Raw genomic sequence first — 16,503 nt, 5'->3', positions numbered from 1 at the left:
ATTCACTTCATAACTTCTACTTCAGAAGGATGTAGAAAAAGAAGTATCTTTAGGATATCTGCACTTAACAAGATGTGTGGTTTGCTGGTATTTCATTACCAGTAAGGGTTAACTCCACAAAAGGGTTGAATTTGACAGAAGAGCCTGTAAAGGTGTGCCTGAACACAGGCTAACTGATGTGCAGATCCATAGTAATTTCAGAGGTCATATGGAGTGACACAGACTGGGGAATTTCATTTCGCAATGTGAGGATGAAACAAAGCTGCTTGCTCTGGGCAAACTGGACAGTTCCCCCATACACGGGATGTCTTTGACATATCCAGAGTAAAAGAGTCAGCGTTGGTGCTTGTTTTCTTCTGAAGGGTTTCTGAAGAGGAAACTGCTTCACAGGGCAACTGGCTGTTACTGTGGAGCCAGTCTTGGAAGATGGGACTGAGGGCAGGCTGGCAGGGCATATCAGTTTTTGTCTTGAAGGATGAATGTCTTGGTCAACCCAGCCTTACAACAGGTTTTCCTCTGTACTGTCTGGTACATGCTCTGATTCATAATAAACTTTGTTTCTTTGCAGTGGTGACCTATCTGTGACAGGGACTGACAATTGCACCTTTGACATTTGTCAGAAAGCTCTGGGCAAAGATGACTTCACAAAAATCCCTAATGGAGTGAATGGTGTGGAGGATAGGATGTCAGTCATATGGGAAAAAGGCGTTGTAAGTATATCAAAATGTCCAAACATAGAGGTAATTGATTTCTCCCACAAAACATAATCTCTCAGCAAGTATTAACTCTTCAGTTTTATCAAGCATGTTTATTTTAACTCATTCAATTGAAAGCTATAACAGTCCTTATTAGCTGTCACTTTATTTATTTATATTATATTTATTTATTTATATTTAAACACTAAGAAGATTCTTAGTGTTTAAAGTATTTTACTAAAGAATCATTTCTATTGTTTAACAGTAAGGCATTGCTATTGTTTCAGTGGTACTGCAAGTATATTTCCTTGAAGCATTTTTTTCAGCTTGTGAAATGAAAATAAAAGAGGTGCTTACAGTTTCAACTCTATCAGCTGTGTATTTTTTCCTTTTTGATCCCTCTCCAACTTAGCCATTGGAGGAGTTTGCACAGTGGTGTGCCTGTCAACTTCTAATTTATGTTTTAAGAAATGCTTTTCAATGTGATAAGATGAAATGAGCATTTTCAAGTCCCACTGACTTCAGATTCTCGTACCAACACAAGAAGGGTCAGTGCTTCTCAGACAATGTCTGATGAGGGGGGAGGTAAGGAAATCTCTTGAGGAATCTGCTGCATAGCAGGTGTCATGATTGCTCTGGCTAATGCAAAACTGTTACGTTCTGGTTCTATTGAAGTTCTCTTGCAGTAGTGAAGTCATGCTGATAATGCACTGTGAAGCATATTCATTTGTCACAGTATAATTACCTGCCTCACACACTTGGTAAGAATGTGATTCATGATATCTCTTGCTTATCTGTAGTTGGGATTCAGTTCCAGCTGGTAAGTACAAAACTCACACACTTGTGCCTATACTCACCTGTGGCAGAGCTCTAGTGAGATTTCTTATGGGGTAAACAGAAATCTAGCTTGTGGCTCATGTGAAACTGAGACATGAATGTGTTCATCAGTGCTGCTTTTGAACAGTGCATCATGTAGGGCAAGATAATTTTTAAAAAGTTCTTCAATTGATATTATCCTCCCTTTTTTCATTTGTAAAATAGTACACAGCTGTGTGAGTTTGTTTGAACACCTTCCCCCTCTTCCCACACACCATTACTTAGAAAAGCAGTGTTCACCATTTTCATTATACTTTTCTTCTCAGATGACTGCTCACAGACCATCATAAGCATGCTTTTATGACAGCCTGATTCCCAGACTGATCTGTGCACAATATTACTGCCAGTGTAGGTGGCTTTCCAAACAAACAACAGTCATGGAAGCTGGATTAAATTAGTTACACAGCAGTGGACAGTCCCAAGATACATGTATATTCATTGTTGTTTGGTATTTTGCTGAAATGTCATGTCAGCAATCTGTTTTTTATACTACTTCATTTCACATCAGTTACTGATCACTGCTATACTCTGTGTCATTGCTAAAGAAATCCACAAATCAGTTTTCCTATATTATATATTGTACCTTGCCTTGCCTTATCACCTTCTAGGCTCCCCTTGATACTGTATCACCATTTTTAAAACCAAGATACTCAAGAGATGTTATGTTTCCTGAGGAAATTGCTGAGCAGGACTACAGATTTAAAGCCAGCTAAAACATTTGATTTCAGTTGACTTGAGGCTGGATCCACAGAGTGTTTAGTTTCTGTCTTTTTTTTTTCTCTTTGTTGTGGGATAAAGTAAGATAAAATTACTGTATTTAGTGAAAGTACATTGCATTATGGGCATCTGAGACAAATAGTTACTTTTACTTCTAAATTCTTCAGTATGAGCTTTTAAAAAAATGATGGATGTTACTCATCCTAGTTTTTCAACAAGAAGAACATTTTTTCATTCCATGTTTAAAAAAGTAATGAGTTTTCTTTTGTGTACTGTTTTGCAGCACAGTGGAAAAATGGATGAAAACAGATTTGTAGCTGTTACCAGCACAAATGCAGCAAAAATCTTTAACCTTTACCCAAAGAAGGGCAGAATTGCTGTGGGCTCTGATGCTGACATTGTAATTTGGGATCCTAAAGCTACAAGGTATGCATGGGAAGTTGTTCACCCCCCCCACCCCACCCTCCAGCCTTTCTGCAGGAAAAAAGCAACACAAAGCCTTTGTACAACAATAAGCCTTCAGTTGAGGTTATGGTTCGTGTGAATTAATGAAAGGGTTTTTTCTCCCTCAATAGCATATGTGAGGAGAGATCTTTGATCTCTAGATGGATTAAAAAGCATTCTCTCTGATTGTTGACCAAGTGCAAAAATTAAAAAGTCTGTACATTATGCAACCAGGGCTTGGTATCCTAAGAGTAAAAAGAACTCCTTTGGGATTTTAGAGCAACTCTTTTTAATGCTCGAGCATGTTTGAATTCCTCCACTGCAAAGGGCAGGGAGAAGAGCCTGCTGCAGCATGACCTGTTACAAACTTGTGTTTTGAACTTAAGAGCCACTTAAAGCATGCTCAAAGGTAGATTGAACTTACTTCTGAAGCTCCATCTTTTCATGCTTACGCTTTTATTTAAGGAGTTTTCTGATTGTGTGCACAGTAATTCTGCCAGAATAGAGCTTGTTGCACTGACAGATGCACAAACAGACACCAGTGTCCTGGTGTCTCACCCTGCATGACTTGATCCCATGGTTATACCATGGAAAGGTCATGAAGTGAACTCACACAGCATACTGTGCTTTACAGCTGATTCCTCTCCTCAGGTGTATTCACTCCATAGCCAGGAGTCTATAAATATTTCAGGAATTATATCTTGAGTCTTGCTCTGGCTCTTGTGCCCATCCTGGTCTTGTTAAGGCTGCCTGGAAATGGTCTGAGGGCTGTCTGTCAGAGCCAGATCACCTGGGGAGTTGTCCCTCAGCTGAGCTGCCTACGAGCTCTGTGAGTGCATCTCCACGGTTCCAGGGCTGTGCAGGAACTCAAGGCTGCAGGAACTCCAAGAGCCAAGCCCTGCCTCTGACCACCCGTGCACACAGCAGCAGCAGCAGGTCAGGAAGTGTTCTGGGATGGTGGTTTTCTTCATGGGCTCAGCTCTAGTGAGCAGTGTGACCATACAACTGTGCTTTCAGCCTTTGATGTATGAAAAGAAAAAATTTGAATACTCTGCTCACGGTGTAGGAAACGTAACTGGAGATGTCTGATTTTGGTAGGCAAATAGATAACATGCTCCACACTCTCTACTCAATCCTAGATTTCCCCTAGAGAAACAAAAATATTTTCACCAATCTTTTCACCAATCTCCTGGTTTTTTTGATTTTTGATATGTATTTCTCACTCATTTCAGTATATTAATGAGTACCAAAAACATGTGAAAGTGTGAAGTCTTCTGTGTTTTAAGCTACAACATTTGAGGATATGGAGGTTGCTATTTAGAAGTCCCACAGACAAACTGACAGCACCAGCAAAAAGAAGTTTCAGGAGCATCAACAACCCAAATAAATATAGAGGCTTGCCCAGTGCTGGGTCAGGGAGATTTTCGTGTGCATTGTGCCTTTTGGCATGTTGAGCAGGCATATTTTGAGATACCAGCACTGAGCCATTTCAGGACAGTGGAGCTATGAAGTCTGATTTTAAAAACCCCTGAAGGATTGTTTTCTGAACTCTCTTCTGCTCTGCCTGGGGACAAATGAATCTAGAGGGATAGCAGAATTCTGACAATTGTTCTCAAGGTGCTTTGTCAGCCCCTGTAATATTTTTTTTTTTTTTTTTTTTTTTTGCCTCTCAAACATTTCTTCTGCTTCCCTTCACTCTCTCCTGGGTGCTCTAATTGCCTTTTCACCCTCTTTAGCAGTGAAGGTGCAGTTTTTCTTTAAGCATTTTAACTGTATTTTCTTATTGAGCAAGCTTATTTTAAGTTCAGCCAATATTTTTCTTCCAGATCTGGTACAGTTCCCATTGTTTATCCATTTGGGTTTGCTGGGAACAGTCTCTTTGCAGGTACAATTTTGTGAACTATATGAGAAAGTATAAATAAATCTCACTGGAACTTGTCTTTTAATTTCAACACAAATCCTGAAGAGGGCATAAACAGCCCAGCAGTAAAAAAGGGATCTAGCTAATGGATTTCAGCCATTTAAGGTGTTACACAAGGCGCAGCCTCCTGTGCTTTGTTGATTCTGTGGAGTGATTTTAGTTTCACAATAGGTTTGTTCCTCTTTCTTGCTAAGTTCTTCCTCTTTTGTGCATGACTTTTTTTCTTGTTTGTAACTATAAGTCTTGCAAGAGGGAAATGCATTTTTCCAGTTCTGGTTTGAGGTTGTTTTGCTGTAGTCTTAAAATTCTGATTGATACCAGCCTAATGAGTTAGACAAATGCTGAAGTATTGCTGTGAGGAATTGATCTTATCACTATCTGCCAGAGGAAGTCTATACAGAAGATTCTAGAGTCATTTAGAAAGGTAGTGCAGCTCTTTAATACAAAAACTTGTATCCCCACAAAATCAGCTGCATTTCCTCTCCCACATCCTTGCACATTAACATCAGGTGCTATCTGAGTGCTCAGGATTTTCTTTTTCTAGGTTACAAAACCCGAGTGAATTCAAGGTGATGGCTTTGCAAACCGGGAGCAATTGCAATTTAACGTTCTGCTTCCAGCACTCTGCTGCTCTAGCTGAGGCTTTTGAGTGTCAGCTTCATTGACTGGTCTGTTTCTGTAGCATTTTCTGGTAATTTCTGCAGAAAATACTATATCAACAATTATAACGTTTGCTACTGTGTTTAAAAGCATCTGAATATTGGTTTTAGCATGTCTGCATGACAGCAAGCATTATTGGGAAGAAACATTAAATGTACAAATTGGTTAGAAACTGCAATTACAAAAGGTGGGTTGTGAGTCCTGCCAAAGTAGGTGTTTTCATTAGCTTTCTTATACTTATTCCATCCATTAAAGGCCACAAAAACACAAAAGGGATCTGTTGGTTTATTGCAAGCCAAGTGCTATCAAATATCATATTGCAGACCTCAACACCCCCAGCATCCCAAGTACAGTCTGTGCGTACAGGATTGTTCTGTGAAAACTCCTTGGGAAAATGCATGTAGGCAGCAAATGTGTACTCACTGTACCATCTTATTTTAATCTGTGCTTTGATCAAGAGTGTTCACTGACTTCTTTTGTGGCTGCACACAAATAATATAAAAGCCCCAAGTCTGTGAGACAAAAGCAACTGTAAAGACTTTTTCAGGAGCAGAAAGCAAAGTATGGGAAAGGGAATTTCACCTGTCAGCAAGTCAGTGTCCTCTATAGCTGATGCCTTTAGCTATTTGAAAGCAAGCAAGAGTATAAAATCTCTAGGGTTTGTTTCAGAGACGCTCAGCAAGGAATCTAAATACTGCATTGCCCAATTCAGGCAGTGAAAAGAGCTGAGCATCCCTTGTAAAGTAGGGGCAGAAGGTCCTAAAGATCTTGTAAAGAGGCATCCAGCTCCCAGGAGACATTAGGACTCAATTAATTCACTGTAGCCTGTGGGAGCCTTGCAAGTAAACTCTGGATCAGGTCCCAAAGGCAAGATGAAACACCCATAAGGATAAAAAACCTGTCTCAAATAGAGTTTAACTTTCTAAGTCCAGCCACTTCATTATAACAACATGCAAATTGGGAAGCCACACTCCCCAGGGTTTTTCCCTCATTAAATATAGCTGAGAAGTTAGATACTTCTGATTGCAAAGGCAGAGCTGGCTGTGCAGGTAGCACCATCCTCTTTGGGCTTTGCTGGAGTGGCCCACTTTGGCAGGCCCACATGTGCTGGAGGAGCTGGGCTCAAGCCCTGAGCAGGGCAGTGGTGGCTGCAGCCCCAGTGCAGCTGCCAGAGTGGGGCCCCCGACCAGCAGGAGATGTGGGAAGCCTTTAGTGGGGACAGGAGGGAGGAAAAGGACAGGTCACTCTGTTATCTACCTGCCTGAAATGACAGAGGAAGATGTGTTTTCTAGTTTGTTTTTAGTATTTTTGCAATTTAAGGGAAACAGTTACTGGATGTGAATCAGCAAAATGTCAGAGTTCCCCTGTCTCCTGGCATATGTTCCCTCAATGCCTTTGCTTCCATGCAGATACTTTCATGGCTAAATCTTTTGCATTTGTTAGAACCAAAATCTGTAGCCTATGTCTGTCTCATTTGTAGTCAAGTCTTCAGGCTCAGAGGCTTAAGTGGGGACTTTACAATGTTTAAGCACTCTGCCAAGTAACTGCCTGTAATTTTTAGTAACATAAGAGAGGAAGAAACCAAAATGTTAGCAGAAGATTAGAATAAATAATGCTGTAACTGTCTTACTCTTTTGATGAATGAGCATAATTTTGAATACTGAATATATGGATGACTGCATCTAATCACAATGAGACAAAATGAAATAATGTGGTGTACAAATATCTATGCATAGGACAAGTGTGTCCTGGCATTTTCAATAGCTCCATGTTTTTCTGCACAAGTGAAAGCATTATTCACCAGAATCCTGCCAAAGACCTCTTATCTCAAATTAAGGAAACGGGAGGAAGGAAACAATAGGCACAAATTAAAATATAGGAAATTCCATTTCAACATGATAAATAATATTGTGTTTCTGTGATGGTGATCAAACACTGGCACAGGTTGCCCATAACAATTGTGAATCTCCCTCTTTAGAGGCACTTAAAACCCAATTTAACATGGCCCTGAGAAGCCTCCTTTGATGGACCCTGATCAGAACAGAGGGCTTGAAATAGATATCTCCAGAGATGCTTTCCAACCTCAGTGACACTGGTTCTGTGACCTGTAAAAAGATAAGCCTCTCTGAGAGTGCTTGATGTTTGTTTCCCTAGTAACTTGCTGTCTCCAAAATGTTACTTGATCTCTTCAGAGAAGTGAATCTCAGAAATGTTACCCAAAAAATTAAATAATTATTTATTTTGCCTTTACATAATTTTGACTTTTTTTTCCCTTGTAAACACTTCAAGATCTTCTCTAGTCGTTGAATAGACTAATTTGTGTTCTTTTTTTGTATGCTTTTCTGCAAGCTATTTTCTGCAAGCTATTTTTTCATTACTGCTTCTCTTCTGCCCACAGTTTTTCACAAACATTCTCTTCCGTTCTATATCAGCTTGGAAGAATTGGTAGGACCAGACTGGATAATATTGTTGACAAATGAGCTATTTACCATAATAAAAAATTATTTTGTTGTCACTGTCTACCCCCCTTAAAATGATGAATGTTAGGAGGTATGATTGCATGAATTAAATATCCCATTTCTTCAGAAAAGTCACTTTGATATGAAGCTCCCAAACATTAACTTCCTCCCTCTTCTTGCATCTCTTTTTATCTACAAATCGTCTCAATTCATATGACTACTCAAAAGGAATGTTTATTGAAGATATTTTTTAAGAGGCTAGGAACTTTACAAATAGTTGCTTGCATATTTTTGCATATGGATTTATTTCAATTCCTTAATATAAAGTAGGCCATGAGGTTTTTAATCCACATTATAGGCTTATATCTAGCATTTTTACACACAGATTTGAAGACTTTCTTATATTTCCTCTATTTTATTTTTCCTGTTCTTTGCTTTTCTTTTTAATAAAACTTAATTATCATTATAAATGAGTGACTCAGAAAACAGAAAGGTGAAAGATTTTTTTTTTCTAGATTTTAGAAAAGTGGGTTAACAATACATAGATTTCAAAGGCATCTGAAGGTGATGAGAAGAGGCAACTCACAAAGGCTGACACTGTCCTCAGCAAAGTGGCATTTCTCATCTATGCCCAGCTCTGAAAAGCTCAGAGATACTGCACTGTAAGCACTGAGAGAAGTTACAGCTCAAATACTCACTCCTACATGAAATGGTTTTCTTTAGCAGCTGTCAACAAAGCAGCTGTTTTCAATTACAGAATTTATTACTGTTTTTTAAATTAGGTAATTAATTTATTATAAAATAGGTGTCCTCCCTTTACTGAAATGTTGAACAGCTATTCTTGCCTGAGGGCTGTCATCTACAGCTTTCCTTCATATTCCTGTCTCTGGACTTTTTAAAGAAATCTGGGTGAGGTATGTAGCCATTTCCATTGAATGTAATTAAATTCTTCATCTGTTTGCTTATGGGACCTTGAAAATTAAAAGGACAATCCTTATGATAGTCAAAGTTTTGGTTCTAGAGCTGAGGTAGCTTTGTGTCCTATGCATTACGAAAGGTATAACATCACTCTAATATCTAATGGTTTCCCTTCATCCATGTCCCCCTCCTGCCCAACTGTAACTCACTGTTTACTGTTTCAGTCTCTGACTGAAGGATAGGCATGTTTGTTGAGATGAAAACTGGTCCCTCTAACTCCTTAACAAAGTTTTAGGTCATAACTTGAGCTGATTATCTGTATAGTCTTCAATTTCACCCTATGTGTTGCTGCATCCTCCGGGGACACCCCGGGGTGCCCCACCTCAAAACGCACCGCAACAGCATTAGTCTAAGCTGCTGCTCTTTTTCAAGTTTCAAGCTGCAGTCTGTATTTTATTTAGTTGCAATACTCTAGGATTGGCTGTAGAGTCCTTTCTCACGTAGAGCACAAAATAAATACAGTACTGCTTGTCACTGAATCTTCACACAGAGCAAATCTCTTAGCTGTTCTTAGACTAAATTACTCTTTGACTCTAAATTAGTTGGACAGATGTCTTTTTTCACAGTGGTGAAAAAAGACAATTTCAGAAGCATGTCTTCCTCTTTGGTACTAGAGGAACGGCAATGTGTATATTAATAGCTTCAAATCACTTTGCAAGCCAGGTATATCAAAAGCAACCGAAGTGAACTGCAAGGAAACACTGATGTGAGTAAGAGCAATGCAGGACCTGATGTCTTCAGAGTATCCTCTTTGTAGAGGAGAATGTTCTTTTAAATGTTGAAGTAACTGCTCTGATCTCAGCCTCCATTTGAGAAAGGGTTGTTTGAAACAAGAGCCACTGCAACTCATAACCAGAATTAGATAATTTTACAAGTCTTATTTTAAAAATTCCATACAAATTTTTGAAACCTGGACTCACAACCTGTTTTCATGCTGAGTAATCCTTAATGTCAGGCATCACTTGGGATGCTGGAGACAGCTGTTAAGTTGTACTCTACCATGGTGGCAGTCTTGGTTTCTTGGATTATTAGTGGGTTACAACTGTTTTTGCCGTTAGCTGAGAATAAACATCAGAACTTTGCTAAGCTGCCTGCTCCTGAAATTGGTGATAACAGCTGTAAACAATCTGTTGCATAAGGTTGCTGAATTGTGATCTTCAGACCCAAACATATCATCTAGTTCTATTTGATTCCTTGTTTGGTACCTGAAACTTTTACTGACATTGGTAATGTCAAAGGGTTAAATCACAGGAAAATTTTGGTGATTTCCATCAGGGAAAATGCACTTCACCTTCAGAAAGGGCAGCATGATCAACAGCTTGTTTCAACAGAAGAGCTTTAAATTAATTCTATTGAGGTTTGTTGCTGAGGCAAGGTCTGGAAATGTGTTTTGTCCTAGTGCAAAGTTTAGCTGTACAAATGGATATTACTTTAAAATGTGCCAACTTCCATTCATTTTGTATCTTTAAATGAAGGACATACTTACCTCTGAGGCATGGTTACCTCTAGTGATCCTGTTCTAGCACATTTAAACAGCTCACATGTTGATGAAGAATCTTGCTTATTTTTCTGTTTCCTCAAATTACCCTCTCCATTTTTCTTTTCATGTCCTGGTGCTATTGTGCAAGTAGGTAGGACATATATGCAGAGAATGCTGAAGATTATTATGTTATAGTTCTTCTTACTTATTGTTCTAGCAATTGGACCCATAAGGGTAATGCAATAAGCAAGAGGAATATGTTCAGAAACTCCTAATACGGCTATTATAACAACCATGGATAAATTTGTTTGGCAGCATTCACTAGGACCAGTGAAACAAGAGAGGTTTGATTTTTCCCAGTGTGAACCTACAAGGTGATGTTGATATTGGTGAGCAGGCATGCATAAGTTTTCTGTCCAAGGTGTGTTGTATAAGGCAAAGTTTTTACTCCTATGGGTAGGATGGACATAGACAGCATTTACATATATATATAGCCTTTGAAATGTCATTTACCTCCAAGATTTAAATGTAGCCCTTAGCAGAATCAATTACTCCTTGTTCAACAGAACGATATGAAAGGAAACTCAGAATCCCTCCATTAATGTTTTTTTCCTCTTTATAAGAAATAATTTTGAATATTTAGTGTGATTGTTTTTGAAAATGGCTATACTTCAAGTAAAATACAGATTTTTGTGTTTGATAAGGATATTGACTAAAGTTTTAAAAAAATTATTCTCCAAATTGATCAATATTTTCATCTATTAATATTTCATATTTCTTTTGAATTTGATGATTCTTTTGCAAAAATATGTAGTCTCTGGAATAATATGAATGCATGTATATGCATTATAATATATGCATGATAGATTTTTGATTGCATGAGCACCTGTCCTGAAAAAAGCCTGACTGGTAGCCAAAATCATAAAGCCTCTTCCTTTTCAAAAACTATAAATGACAAGAAATATATAACTTTCTAAATAATATAAAGAGTTTATCTGTAGCTTGGATACAGGAAGTTAATAAAATAATTAGCTGAAATTCCAAGTCTGTTATTACAGTATATAGTAAGTAGCTCAGTAGGGAAAATCGACAATAAAGGAAGTATACACAACCTGGACTTCCAGATAGTAATGTCAGCTCTAGCATTGGCTCTGCCTTTAAGGTAGCCAGTTGGGGTTGGAAAAATTGTCTAGAAAAATGGAAATCAAATAGAATGAGGTCTATGTATACAAAAAGCAATAATACAATCATTCAAATGAGTACTGTTGAAGTCTGAAGTTCTAATTTACTTAATACCCTTGGAGGAAAGGTATGTAGAAGGCTGATGTCATTATTATTTAGCAGCCCTAAGATACTTGGGCTGTCAGTCATTGAATCAATCGAGCTCACACTAAGCATTACCAAAAATCATTACCATCTACTGACCTTCCAGTGAAACGGTCTTTGTGTTATTTGTGAGACTCAATCTTTGAAACATTGCAGCCATGCTTTTCAAACTTGAAATTGCAAGTCATTCCAGCTAAAAGGTCAGAGCTTTTTCTGATCAAATTGTGCATAGATATTTGCTTGACAAGGCAAAATAAAATCATGTTATCCAAAGAAAATATTACAACCTGGGTTTTTTTCCACTAATCTCTTTTGTAGTGGAAAATTTTGCATTTAAAGGCTGCTGAGTTCTGTCCTTTTGACTCCCTTTTCATTCTTTTGAAATGCAATTACTGTTCAATGAAATGTTATTGCACTATCCTATTTTTACAGCTGCTCTATGATGTACTGTACAGGGCTGTATTTAAATAATGTTGCTAAATTTTCTTCCTATATCAATTTATCAACATTTTATAATGAAGTCAAATGCACGAATCATAGTAATTTCTGTGTGTTGTTTTGCAAACACAGGACAATATCTGCAAAGACACATCACCAGGCAAATAACTTCAATATATTTGAAGGAATGGTCTGCCATGGAGTTCCAGTTGTGACAGTTTCAAGAGGCAAAGTGGTTTATGAATGTGGAGTTTTCAATGTCACAGCAGGAGAAGGCAAATATGTCTCCCGTCCACCATTCCCTCCATATGTCTACAAACGAGTCAGACAGCGAGAACAGGTTAATTAAACTAATAAATCTCTGTAATGCCTTGTACAACATGAGGATAACTAGCTCTTGGGAAAAGAAGTTTGGGGATTCAGTGGTAATTTTCCTTACTAATCAAAATATGCCAAGGTGGGAGGAAAGGAAACTAAGGACTCAAATTTTATTGCTCTTTATCTTACAGAAAAATATCATAGACTCTTACAGTAGTTTGTCCAGCTTGGGAACTAAGCCTCAGTACTTTTAAAAATAAGCATGTCCTACTTGCAATAAAAGTGGACAAAGTTTTGCTTCTGGGTAATCTAACTGCTACATTTCATCACTGATTTCACTGAAAATCAGAGAGCCCAAATTTCATATGCAGGAAGAAATATTGCACCAAAGAAGATATAAAAATTTTTTAAATTCTTTCATGGATCAGATATTTTGAGCTAAACTCTGCAGAGTGTTGAACATTTTGCTGTGTTCCAGCAAGAATGTGTTAAAATGGAACATCTGCAAAGGGCACTGCTGGGCCCAGCAAGATAGCTCTGTTGAAGCTTTTGTTCTCTTCTATTTTTTAAAGAGAAATATCTCAAATACATAAAGATTGGATTTTCAGTGCCTATTTACTGTGCAAGCATCCATGATGCTTTTGCATCCTTAGTGTACTGTGAATAGGATTTTTGAAAGCACACTGAGTAAGTACATTTTAAAATCACCACCTGAATCAGCAGGATTCATTGCAGGATCTAAAAGCTGAATCCATGTGAAATAAGGCCCAGTGAAATGTCCCCAAAATAATTCTGTGTATTTCTTTCTTCTGTTGTCTTGATGGACTGAGAAGGGCATGTGAAAGTGGCTGAATGATGCTTTCCTCCAAAGACCACAATTTCACAGGATGTAATGAGCTGCCTGCATGTTCATACACACAATACAGTATCAAAACTAAACTAAACTGAAATTTATAAGAAATTTGATAATTACACAATTCTGAAAGACTTCCATGAACATAGTGGTTTCAATTTCCCATCAAAGCTAGAGAGAATTTTCCCTTAACTCAAATATCAATTGCAGCATGTCTTCAGAAGTGGTTTTTCAACCAGCTCAGCCCCCTGCAGCCAGCAACTGGAATAGTGAGTGATAGACATCTACAAAAGGCAGAATTTGCTTTTCTTCATTGATATTTATTTACCTCTCTTATCTGATGTATTAAAAACACCACTGAAAAATGTAAATACTCTAACAAATAGAAGAATCCATAAAATGAGGTGGAACATGTTGTTGTTTCTTTAAAAAATTGATTTAGATTTGGATTGCTACAGTGTCGAGCAGATTTAGCCTCCAGCTCCTGATGAAATCTGAGAACAAAACAGCTTAATCCCAGTGCAAGAGATCTTTTCCAGGGAGAAGTTAGATTAAAGTATTGGGATGCATGTAATAGAAAGTTTATCATAGGACTTCTATTTCAATTTTATCCAATTAGCAATTGCAAGAGAAGACAAAATAGTGAAAGATTTAAAACATTTTATTGCAGGTATGTCAACCTGTTCCTGTCAAGAGGGCACCATATACAGGCACGGTCTCAGGAACCCCTGTCACGCAAAAATAACAGGCTCGTTCCCCAGTTTTGGCTGTTGCAGGTAACCTTCCCTTTTGCTTAGTAAAGACTACTTAATGCTCCTCTGAGTCTTCATGAAAACAAAAGGGTAGCAGGCTGTCTATCTGGTGACAGGTTTGTCTGAAATAAGCCCTCTCAGAAGCTGAATTGTCTTGGTATCTGTAAATTTCACAAAAAGTTCTGGCATCCCAGGTATGGAGAACTCATTTTGATTGGAAACTTATTTAAAAAGTTCAGTTGAAAGGAAGTGATGAAGTTTAGCTGCCAGACTGAGACATAGGTATGAAGGCCCACACAAAACCTGAGTTCAGTTAGCAAGAGGGGTACAAAATGAAGCATGACTGTTTGACTTGCAAATTTACAGACAGCTTGATGTGAAAAATTAAATTTGTTAGTGTCCCTGTGTTACAGACAATAACCCCCCAACAAATGTGCTGTTTGGGTTAAGCTGATAGATTTGTTTTGCAAAAACAAAAGCTCTCTTCACAAAAAGAGAAGGCTCCAGGGAGACCTTAGAGCAGCCTTTTAGTATCTAAAGGAAGCCTATAAGAGAGCAGGATTTTTTTTACAAGGGCATGGAGGTTGGACAAAAATGGAATTACACTGAAAGGGAGAGTAGGTTTAGATTAGATATTAGGAAGAAATTCTTTACTGTGAAGTTGGTAAGGAACTGGAACTGTTTATCCAGAGAATTTGTGTATGCCCTATTTCTGGAAGTGTTCAAGGCCAAGTTGGATGGGGATCTGAGCGGCTTGGTTTAATGGAAGGCATCCCTGCCCATGGCAGAGGGGCTGGAACTAGATGATCTTTAAGCTTCCTTCCAATCCACACCATTGCATGAGTACACGTGTAAAGGTGCTGCAGGCAGTGCCAGCAGTGTTTGAATTAGTGCGAGCTCATCACTGCTAACAGGAGTAACACCCAGCATCTCCCCTTCCCTGCTCTGCAGTGTTCACAGTGTGTAACTTGGTTATTGACAGTCCTTGTATATGCCCTGGCGCTTGGCAGAACTTTCTGCGAGCAGAAATCAATTAACTTTGTTTCCTGGGTTAGTTTTCTGTTGCCTTGGTGAGTTGAAGTATCTCTTAGAAGAACCAAGCAAAGATCAATGCAGTGCAGCATATGAGTGGGGTGAGGCAGCAGGGAAAAAGGACTAGCGACAGCACCTCACTCTCCAGCTGTTTAACAAGCAGAGGAAATGCTTCAGAAAAAGGTAAAAACCAGGCAAGTCCTTCAGCAAGCACAGTCAAGCCATGCTGCTGCTGTGTGCCAACTGCAGCTGAAATGCTGTCTGCTACAGCAGGGGAGTTGATAAAAATGGGTTGGGGGAACAGTGAGCGACAGGAAGCATGCCAAAATCCAAGCTGAAGTTTTGGGTGCAAATGTGTATCAACAATGAGATCAGCTAGTTTGAGAAATGATTTCCCAATAGGTGAAGAGAAAGCCTTAGTCTGTACCTCAGACAAAATGAGTCTGTTCTTAGTGGTAATTAATATGGGACAGGAACAAACCTGCTATGGTCGGAGGGTAAAATGAACTTTTCCACATTTCATGGTATCATTCTTTAAAGCTCCCTTACAGTGAGCCTCATCCAGGGCATCAGTAGCAGCAGCAGAGTGTAGTATCCTATTTGTTTTACTCTGTCCTTAGGGAAAAGATTTTCTAATAGAGAGGACTAAAGGCTAAAGCTTCAGTAGAGCGAGGGAGCAATAATCATTCTTTCTAGCTCCTAGCACTCCTTCTCCATTATTACCTCTGAGTGACAAATTGCAAAGAAGAGATTTTCTTTTGAAAGATGATATTGTATTGTCTTTTTCTTCTCTGTAGATAAAAGCAAATGAAAATGACCTTGCTGCCCTCACCAGCAGCTCCTTCTGGGTCCAGCAATCAATCCACAATCAACTTCTCAAGAGCCAACATGAAACAATAACCAATAAGCATTATACTTTGTTTCCTACATAAAATTGGAATTGAAATTTATCTTTGAAAATACTTTTGCTATCAGAACTGGAAAATTGTTTTAGAAAATGGAGTACTAATAAGAAAATCCCTGCAATTACAATGCCACAGCTCTGTACATTCTTAAAAGTGTGTAAGTTTTGGGATGGTGTTTCTTAATGTTTATCTTTACAAGGTATCAGCTACCCAATAAAGTAAAAGCAATGAACAATGGTGTTTAAGAACATTTTTTTAAACTCCTGCTCCATTGGGTCCCAAGAGATGAATCCTAATTCACTAATTTTATATGGTAGGAAGACCTCTGTTGTGCTTGGCAATGAAGAGAATTCTGATAGCAGATGCTGATTTTTTTTTTTTTTTTTTAATTTTCCCTGTCTGGAAGGGGTCAGTACAGAAATATGCTGATTCAGGACACTCACTATTTGGAGCTGCTGCCCCATCTCCATGTCACTATCTTTAAAGAACTTTATAAATTTTGTCTCTGCCAACTGCACCACCAAGCTTTTTTTTGGCAGGTTCAGCTACTTCCCTTGTTGAGAAACAAGGGAAAATGGCAAACCTATGCCAACCATACTTGTGAACTCATCTACAGTAATACTTTGTGTTCTGGCTTTATGGAGAGACA

At 38.4% G+C, this 16,503-nt stretch overlaps 1 protein-coding gene across 1 annotated transcript in view; it reads left to right on the top strand.

The window, feature by feature from the left end:
- The window catches only part of DPYS (dihydropyrimidinase), a 30,345-nt gene extending 14,215 nt beyond the window's left edge, over positions 1-16,130 (top strand). Inside the window, exons 6-9 of the mRNA XM_041470733.1 lie at positions 569-710; positions 2,572-2,714; positions 12,127-12,334; positions 13,836-16,130. Of these exons, the coding sequence (XP_041326667.1) occupies positions 569-710; positions 2,572-2,714; positions 12,127-12,334; positions 13,836-13,910 (568 nt within the window). The 3' untranslated portion in view covers positions 13,911-16,130. The remainder of the gene's footprint in view (positions 1-568; positions 711-2,571; positions 2,715-12,126; positions 12,335-13,835) is intronic.
- Positions 16,131-16,503: the final 373 nt, after the last annotated feature.

The sequence above is a fragment of the Pyrgilauda ruficollis genome, unplaced genomic scaffold (genome assembly GCF_017590135.1).
Source record: "Pyrgilauda ruficollis isolate IOZ18807 unplaced genomic scaffold, ASM1759013v1 scaffold25, whole genome shotgun sequence".
Taxonomy (NCBI): domain Eukaryota; kingdom Metazoa; phylum Chordata; class Aves; order Passeriformes; family Passeridae; genus Pyrgilauda; species Pyrgilauda ruficollis.
The sequence above is the reverse complement of the archived record's forward strand: the minus strand, read 5'-3'. Positions and strand labels throughout refer to the sequence as shown.